Below are 9,596 nucleotides of genomic sequence, written 5' to 3' on the forward strand. Positions count from 1 at the left end.
GATTTAAAGGGGATCTGAGGGGCAAGTTTTTCCATACAGAGTGGTGGGTAAATCTGATGGTACAAAATGACTGGGTTATGAAGTTGTCATGAGGTCACAAAGAGCCTGTGAAGGGATTTTGAAAGGTTAAGTAAATGGGCAAGAAGTTGTTGGATATAAGGAATGAGCTGCCAGAGGAGGTGGTAGAGGCAGGTACAATTACAACATTTTAAAAAAAATATTTGGGCAGGTACATGGATAGGAAAGGTTCAGAGGGCCAAATACCGACAAATGGGTTTAGTGTAGATGGGCATCTTTAAGTATGGATAATTTGGGCTGAAGGACCTGTTTCGATGCTGTATAACTCTCTCTCTATGAATCGGCTTAATGGATTCCAGAATTTTCCCAATGACAGATGTTAAACTAATTGCCTTCTGTCTCCCTCCTTTCTTGAATAACAGGGTTACATTTGTGTTTTCCAGTCCTCTGGAGCCTTCTCAGAATCCAGGGAATTTTGAAGGAATCAGTGCATCCAGCATCTCTGTAGCCACTTGTTTTCAGCACCTTGGATGGAGGCCTCATCAGGTTCTGGGTGTTCAAACAGTGGCTGTAGAGACACTGGATCCATCAGTTGACTTGGTACTTTTTCTCTCATGAGAATCATTTTGTCCCTCCCTGCCTCCTTGTATTAGGAAGATGCTTGGTGTCCTCTACCCTGACGACAGATACAAAATATTTATTCAAAGTCTCTGCTACTTCCTTTTTTCCACTATTAATTCCCCAGTCTCATCCTCTGAGAGAGCAATGTTTATTTGACCCGTTGCTCTTTCTACTTGTATTCTTGATAAAGCTCTTACTGCACTATTTTATTTCTTGCCAGTTTAATCGCAGAACCTATTTTCTTTCTTTTTTATCCTCTTTTAGTCATCCCTTTGTTTTCTAAAATTCTACCACCCTTTTAACCTGTAATCTGCACAAGACTGTCTGTCTTGATTTGATATCATTCTTAAATTCCTTAATTGGTCACATGCAGAAATTCTGTATTTCTCAATGGAATATACCTTGGAGACTCGTGGTGTATCTGCTTCAATGTCTGCTACTGCTTATTTAAGTTCTTAGCTTTCAATCTATTTTCCCCACTATATCTTGGTCATTTCTGCATCCACATCTTTTGTAACTGTCGTTAAATTAAAGATGTTGGTTTCAGACCTAAGTTTGACTCTCAAATTGCATGTGAATTTCATCATGTTATGATCCTCCTTCCCCAGGGTATCCTTTACTATGAGATCATTAGTTAATCCCATCTCATTACACACACCCAGATCTAAAATCATCTGTTTCCCTGGCTTGTTCCACAACACATTGTTCTAAGAAAGGTTCCCGATTTCACACCATGAATTTGTCCCTAAGTTACCTTTGCCAATTTGATTTGTCCACTGATTATTGCAAGATGTTTTGTGCAAGCCTCCTTTATATCCCAATTTACAGCCTATCCTACAGTGTAGCTGCACCTGCCAGTAACATTTTTCCCTTTCTATTTAACTCTACCCAAACAGATTTTACATCAAAATAAAATAGAAGGCTGGAAGAACTCAGCAGGTCAAGCAGCATCTGCAGAGGCAAAAGATATATATTGATGATTCAGGTTGAGATGAGTCCTGGTGCAGGGTCTCAACCTGAAACTTTGGCATACACCTTTTGCTTCCACAAATTCTACTTGACCCACTGAGTTCTTCTAGCATTCTGGTTTTTGTTCCAAAATTCCAGCACCTGCAGTCTTTTGAGTCTTGATTTTCCATCAATATTTTCTGAGCCAGGATAATTTCTCACTACTGCACTGATCTCATCTTTTATTAACACAGGTATTTGAGCTCCTTTTCCTTCCTGCAATCCTTCTAAGATGTCTGTGCTCAACAACATTTCACTCCCAGTCTTGGTCACTCTGCAACATCATTCCTACACTTGCTGTTTTTCATTGCAGTTGTGCATATGACAATAAACTTGACTTTGACTTTAGGTGTTTGGTTCCTCAGGACAATGGTCCCAGCCCAATTCAAGTAAAGCCTATTGCTGTGGAAGAGCTTCCTTTTTCCCCAGAACTGGTGCCTTTTTATTTGTTCATTTTTCGGAAAGTGGGCTTTGCAGGCAAGACGAGCATTTATGGCTGACCCTAATTGCCTCCAATAGTGGTGGTGAGCCACTTTCTTGAACCACTGCAGCGCTTCTGATAAAGATGATCCCACAGTGCTATTGGGGAGGGAGTTCCAGGAGTTAGACCTGGTGATAAAAGACGGGCGATACATTACATTTCCAAGTCGGATGGTGTGCATTTTGGAGGGAAACCTGTAGATAGTGTTCCTTTGCACCTACTGCCCTTCTTGAGTGTTGAGGTGATGGGTTTGTGAGGAGCTGTTGGAGTAGCTTGGGTGAGTAACTGCAGTGCCTTGTGTAGATGGTACACACTGCAGCCACTCTGTGCTGGCGGTACAGTGAGTAAATGTTTAGGGTGGTGAGCAGGGTACCAGTCAAGCAAACCACTTTGACCTAGATGGTGTCAAGTTGTTTGGGTATTGTTGGAGAAGCACTAATCCAGACAGAGGCAATGCTTTGACTGTCAAAAAGAGGTGGATAGACTCTCACTTATTGGAGATGGTCATTGTCTGGAACTATGGTAGTTAGAATGATACCTGCCACTCCCTAGGCCATGCCTGAATGTTGTCCAGGTCTTGCTGCATGCAGGCATGGTCTGCTTCATTTGCTAAGGAGTTGTGAATGGAATTGAACAATGTTTAATCTTCAGTGAACATCCCCACTTCTGACCTTGTGGTGGAAGGAAAATCGTTGACAAAACAGCTGAAGGTGGTAGGGCCTGGGATGCTCTCCTGAGGAATTCCTGCTGGAAGGGAGGAGTTGATGGGCAGCTGAGAGAGAAGTTGCAGGGGTATATGGGAATGAGATTGATAAGATTGCTCCCTGGAAGTTTGGGCTGTCTCCTGTGTTGTAATAGTAAATAATTTGCTTCCAACCATTGGAGTGTTTCTCCCTTAATGCTCATTGACTTCAGTTTTACCAGAGCCGCTTGATGCTACACTTGATCAAATGTAGCCTTGATATTGAGGGCAGTCAAAGTCGAGTTTATTGTCATATGCATGTACTTGTAAGTAAATGCTTGTCTTGCCTGCAAACCCCACATTTCGGAAAATGAACAAATAAAAGGCACCAGTTCTGGGGGGAAAAGGAAGCTCTTCCACAGCAATGGGTTTTAATTGAATTGGGCTGGGACCATTGTCCTGAGGAACCAAACAACTAAAGTCAAAGTCGAGCTTATTGTCATATGCACAGGTGTAATGAAAAACTTGCTTGCAGCAGCCTCACGGGCATGGTGTCATATAAGCAGCATTCGCAAGAAAAACATAACTTAAACATAAATTATAACAATTCACTCTCTCATCTCTGGAATCCAGCTCTTTGGTCCATGGATATGAGGTCTAGAACCAAATGGTCCTGATAGAATACTACTGAACATCAGTGAGCAGTTTATTAGTATGTAAGTGGCACTTGATACAACTGTCTTCCACACATTTGTTTTGCTTCCTACCGAGATAAATGTCAACCTTCCATCAACTTCGATTTCATTTGCTATGCTTGTGTTCATCCATCTGCAGTGGCTCCAGTCCAGCAACACCTCATCTTTCTTTTCAAATCTCTCCACGACCTTGTCCCTCCCTATCTCTGTAACCTCATCCAGCCTCCTGAGATCTGAGCTTCCCAAATCCAGCCTCTAAGTGTAAACACTTGACCTGTGCCATCAGCCCAATTTCTGGAATTACTACCAAGCTGCCACCCCTCCACTCCATCTCTGTTCTGCTTAAAACTTTTTCACCTTCACCTAAAGAAGGACCTCCCCCCACCCCCACACCAGTCATTCTCTCTTCTCCTTCCACCCCCTCTTTTCCTCCTCCTCCTCTTCGCCCCCCCCCCCAACTGTCATGCAGAAGATATAGTAGCCTGAGAGCACGTGCCACCAGACTAGAGGACAGCTTCTATCCCACTGTAATCAGACTCTCATGAAAAAATGAACTCTCCATCTACCTTGTCGTGTCCCTTTCACTTTATTTGTCTGCTTGCACTGAAACTTTCTCTGTAACTGCAACACTATATTCTGCATTGTTTCCTTTTTACTACTTCGATATACTTGTGTATGAAATAATCTGTCTGGATGGCACACAAAACAGAATATCTTCATGCTACCTCAGTACATGTGACAGTAATTGACCAATACCTTCCCTGGGATTTTCTCATTGAGTCGGTATTGGACTTTGAGTGGTTAAGCACCTTGAGATAATTTACAATGTTGAGGGTGAGTTGTTTAAATGGGCATTGTTCATGTTGTAAATTAGTTCGTGAAGCTATCAACTGTTGATGAACTTCTACAGTCAGCTCCCAAGTTTCAATTGGCTTCATGCAATGAAATGCAATTTTCCACATTGAACACCATTCTACAACAATATTGCCTTGAGCTATTCCTATTTTCATGTCCGGTCATCCTGTTTCAATTTCATGGGCTTTAGTTAATTTGGCAGCAGTGTTTATATTTCTGTTTAGCTGGATGGACACATTAGCAGAGAACTACTTCCATTGTGTTTCCGAGGTGGGAAGTGGCTCCTGAGTTTAAAGCTGATGCGGGAAATCAGAAATTAAAGTGACAGTCTCATGAATACGGATGTAGTTCAAAAGTAAGGAATGCTTAATGTCCCAGGGATGATTAGTTGAGGGCATGTACTGTAGCTTCCTCTCCCCGTGGACTCAGTGCTGGCAAACTTTTAAGATGACGTGTTGTGTGAAGTATGGGTTGAGATAAGTATGTGCAGGCCTGCGTACATCTGTTAGTTTCTCAGTTCCGCAAATGAAACTCGTTTCAGGGAGTGTTTTGTTATTGCAACAACAAAAGCAGAAAATATACATGACATTCAGCAGCTCAGCATGGGAGAACAGATGAATTCACAGTTCATAGTAGGACATGTCATTGGAATTAGATGAATGCTGTCTAGGCAGGAATGAAACCAGACAGGAGAGTGGGGTGAGGTAGGAAGTCCTGTAAAATGCTGAGATGGTTAAATGGCAGATATCTATTAAAGAAGCAATGGTTGGTGTAATGAGGAAGATTAAAAGGTTTGAGAGGCTCAGCAAATATCTCCGGTTAGAAATGGGGCTGAATAAATGAGCAGGAAGTTTGGAGATGAAAAAAGCCACTGGGTGTAAACTACATGGTGGGGGGGGGGGGGTGGTGTGGGGGTCTTTCCCACACACAGGGTCTCTGCTCCAGGAGTGATTGGCCCCATCCAGAATCTCTGGTCGCATCTGCCCACCCCTCCTCGCATTTGATCCATGCTCCACCTTCCTCTCCTATCAGATTCCACCATGTGCAGCCCTTTGCCTCCACCTATCACCTCCCAGTCACTATTTCCACTGTTTTCACCGCCCCCCCCCCCACCCCCCCATCTGCCAATCACCCCTCCTCACCTGGATCCACCTGTTGCCTGCCAGCTCTTGCTCCACCCCTTTCCCCTCTACCTTTTCATACTGGCTTTCTCCTCTATCTTTCAGTCCAGATGAAAGGTCTCAACCTGAAATGTTGACTGTCCATTTCCCTCAGATACTGCCTGATCTGCTGAGTTCCTCCAGCTTCTTGTTTGTTGCTCTAACCTCTACTGTAGCTGGAAGGGTTACTGGGACTTTCCCCCTGCCCCACCAGGCAATTCTGGGCAATGGTTCCCTGGTATGTCAGAATGTGCCCTTGTACTGTGCACCTTTAGGTTCTATTGTGTGACAAAGTGAAAGGGTTCACATAGAACATTACAGCACAGTACAGGCCCTTTGGCCCACAATGTTGTGCCGACATTTTATTCTGCTCTAAGATCTACCTAACCCTTCCCTCCCACATAGCTCCCTATTTTTCTATCATTCATGGCCAACATTATTTGGCTCTGGAAGAATCACCAACTCTTGGACCCTCCAACTGGTACTCTCACAGCTCCCAATACAAACCCTCCATCCCCCACCTCTCCTGCTTGAAAATAATGCATTTCTTTATGATATGGAGTGTGTTCCAATGGTTTAAACCTGTCACCTTGATTGATGGCTGGTGCTCAGGGCTCTCTGAGCTTATTTTTCCAAAGTAGTGTATCAGCATTCAAAGTTTTCTTCATGGTTATGTAGTTATCCAGTGATGGTGTGGTTATCCTGTTTTTATGTAACCAGAGATTTACAAGAATTTAATAAATTTGGGACTGTTACTTAATTTTAATCCTCGATCTGTTGCAGGCTGATCAGTTGCTAATGACTTGTCCAGTTCATTCTCTGCTATGTGGTCCTGTTCCTTTCATTGACAGTAAAGAGCTGTAATTTGCATGATTATATTTCATGAGCAGACAGCTTTGTTCCACATGTACTGGTATGGATTAATCTTTAGCCAGTAGCAGTTGGAGGTGAGGGCAGTCTGTTTCACTGCTCCCATGGTGGGAGCGGTGAAGCAGAGCATTTTGAAATCCTGCCAGTTCAGACCACCACACCAGTGCTGATCCTGTCAGCCAGGTTAAACCACCCACACTCCCTCCAGTCTCCCCTCCTGTCTATTCAAGGCCTTTAATTTGGGCAGCTGTGTCCAGATGTTTGAGTGGTTAGTGACCAGATCAATCCATCCCCACATCTGCATCCTGCTGGTGCTCTCCCTGTTAACATTGTGGGGATGGAGCCTCCAACATCCTCTTCAAACCAAAGTCAAAGTTGAGTTTATTGGCATGTACACAAGTGGGTGGCCATCCTGTGGAGGGGTAGGTGGAGTAGGGTCCGAGCAGGCTTGAGAAACAAAGCACTGAATGTGAACCCAGGACAGCTTTTGTTTGCTTGCCATCCAGACAGATCATTCCATACACAAGTACATCAAGGTAGTACAAAAGAAAAAAAAATTGCAGGATATAGTGTTGCAGTTATGGAGAAAGTGCACTACAGGTAGACAAATAAAGTGCAAGGGCTACTATGAGGTAGATTGTGAGATCAAGAGTTCATCTTTATCATACCAGAGGTCTGTTCAAGCGTCTTCTAACAGTGGGATATAATCTGTCCTTGAGAAATGGTACATGTTCTCAAGTTTTTATATCTTCTGGCCCATGGGAGGGGGCAGAAGAACAATGACTGGGGTGGGAGAGGTCCTTGATTATGTTGGCTGCTTTCCCGAGGTAGCGGGAAGTGTAGACAGAGTCCATGGAGGGGAGAGGCTGGGTTTCGTGACAGACTGGGCTGTGTTCGCAGTGCTCTGCAGTTCACTGTGGTGGTGAGCAGAGCACCTGCCATTACTGAGCTGTGATGCATCCAGATACGTGCACTCCTTGTTGACCGGGTTCTCCTTTTCCCTTCCAGGGGCGGTGGTCTGGGTCTGGTGCTGGCCAGTGCAGGCTTCGGGCAGCTCACTGCGCCCATCATGGAACTCCACAACCAGAAGGGCTACTTCCTGCACCACATCATCTTTGCCTGCTGCACTGTCATCTGCATCATTTGCATCCTGCTCTTGCCCGAAAGCAAAGGGCAGAACCTCCCAGATACCATGGAGGAGGGGGACACCTACCCCAGGCACCCCCTCATCCCCGCCAGGAGGGCGGAGCAGCCGCTGCTCTCCAACACCGAGCTCAAGCGATACTCGGGGCTGGCCCCACACCCAACCCCTGAGCAGACCGAGGAGGTCCCCACCGCCAACGGCACCAGCCCCACGTGACCCTCGCTGTCTACAGCTGTGCACAAAAAGGTCGGCAGGTTTTCGTGGAGAGGATAATTAATCAAGGGTTTTAATTTTGCACTGGGCAACTTTATAGACTGCTCTGGAGCCCAGTGCTGGTGCCAGTGGGGTTGAAGGCTGGAGGGCAGTGTAGGAGGTACCCAGCCTCTACAGGACTGTGCTGAGCAAGGCTGGATGTTCGGGTGCAGAGGGAGATGTCCAGCCCACTACTGGCTATCCCCATGTTTCCAAGGCCCAGCCCATCCCTCCCTCCCTCATCCCTCCCCCCACCACCACCTCCCCTCCCTAGCCATGGACACCAGTCATGTCAACTCCACAGAAAACTGCTTCCTATTCTTCAGAGAAGGTTGATTTTTCTTAATCCAGCTCCATTTATTGAGGTGAAGGACTGATGGACAGTGCTTATCTTGTGTTTTTAATACCAGTATTTCCCCTCCCTTCCACCACTTCTCAGAGCTCTTTAATTATAAATTAAGGTGGTGTTTTGTAATGTTTAGGTTGTGGTATTCTATTAATTTTTTTAAATTATGTACAGGTGTAAATTAAATGTAAGCATTGTTTTTAAACTGTTTCCCCCACTGACACGATATGTTTGACAGGGACTAAAACTGACTTTACCAATGTTATTTTTCACTACTTGAAATCTCCAGAGTTGCACATGTTTCTCTCCATCTGTCTGTCTACCACTGAAAATGGTTAAAACACTTGAGACACCCAGGTTTTTCTGGATTGGAATTTTGGTTTAGGCACTACGTGTTTTCTGGCATCACTGAAAATTCTGCATATTACATCTACCAGGTGAATATTTTAAAATAGAAAATAAAAGTCATTTTCATGTACACCAATATGCTTTATCTGCCTACTCTGAAAATCAGGACCATGTAAAACTAGGACTTAGCTGCACTGTACCCTTTAAAGGTAAACTTAGAACAGTACAGCACAGGAAAGGGCCCTTTGGCCCACACTGTTGTGCCAAACTAATTAAATTAAATTTTTAAAAAAATTTTATTTACAGCGTGGTAACGAGTCCGCATCGCCCATTTTAAACCCCCAAATTAACCTACCCGTACGTCTTTAGAATGTGGGAGGAAACCGGAGCACCCGGAGGAAACCCACACAGACACGAGAGAATGCACAACCTCCTTACAGACGGCAGGAATTGAACCCCGATCGCTGGCGCTGTAATAGTGTTGCGCTAACCGCTGAACTAAACTAATCCCTCTGCCTACACAATGTCCATATCCCTCCATTCTCTGCACATTCATGTGTCTGTCTAAGAGCCTCTTAAATGCCTTTATCATATTTGCCTCCACCACCACCCCTGGCAGTGCATTCCAGGGCTGGTGGAAATGGCTTTGTGCTTTCAGGAGTGAAGCCATCCTTAACAGGGAAAATGTGGAATTAAGGTTATTGCAGTGTATAAAAGGAGGGTTTTAGAGATGTTAGTTCAACTGAGGGAGGGCAGTGGCGTGATCCCTGAACTAATGCATGTGGCAAGGAGGTGAATTAGCAGAAGTCCAAGAACTTTCTGGGATTCTACTCCTGTGTGGTAGTGTCATAAACCTGACCATAGCCAATATAATTCCCAAATCCAGAAAGAGAAGTCAAGGTTGAGGTAATTGGAAGGTATATTTGAAGAATACAAGAAGCAGAATTGTGATTAACAATGAAATTTTATGTGAGACAGAAACTAATATGAATTTTGAAGAAAAATCATGTTTGACTAACCTGGAGTTCCCTGAGCATGTGACTAGTAAGGGGAAATCATTGAGGCTTTGATTACAAGAGTATGGAAGTCTGATTGCAATTGTGTAGTAGAGATGAG

General features: G+C 44.4%; 1 protein-coding gene across 2 annotated transcripts in view; it reads left to right on the forward strand.

Moving 5' to 3' along the window:
* Positions 1-8,610, forward strand: part of LOC127570602 (solute carrier family 22 member 23-like) — a 70,454-nt gene extending 61,844 nt beyond the window's left edge. For both annotated transcript variants that reach the window (XM_052016301.1, XM_052016302.1), the window contains exon 9: positions 7,399-8,610. In XM_052016301.1, the coding sequence (XP_051872261.1) occupies positions 7,399-7,750 (352 nt within the window). In that variant the 3' untranslated portion in view covers positions 7,751-8,610. The remainder of the gene's footprint in view (positions 1-7,398) is intronic.
* The last annotated feature ends 986 nt before the right edge of the window (positions 8,611-9,596 follow it).

This window comes from Pristis pectinata, chromosome 5 (genome assembly GCF_009764475.1).
Source record: "Pristis pectinata isolate sPriPec2 chromosome 5, sPriPec2.1.pri, whole genome shotgun sequence".
In the NCBI taxonomy this organism is placed as follows: Eukaryota; Metazoa; Chordata; class Chondrichthyes; order Rhinopristiformes; family Pristidae; genus Pristis; species Pristis pectinata.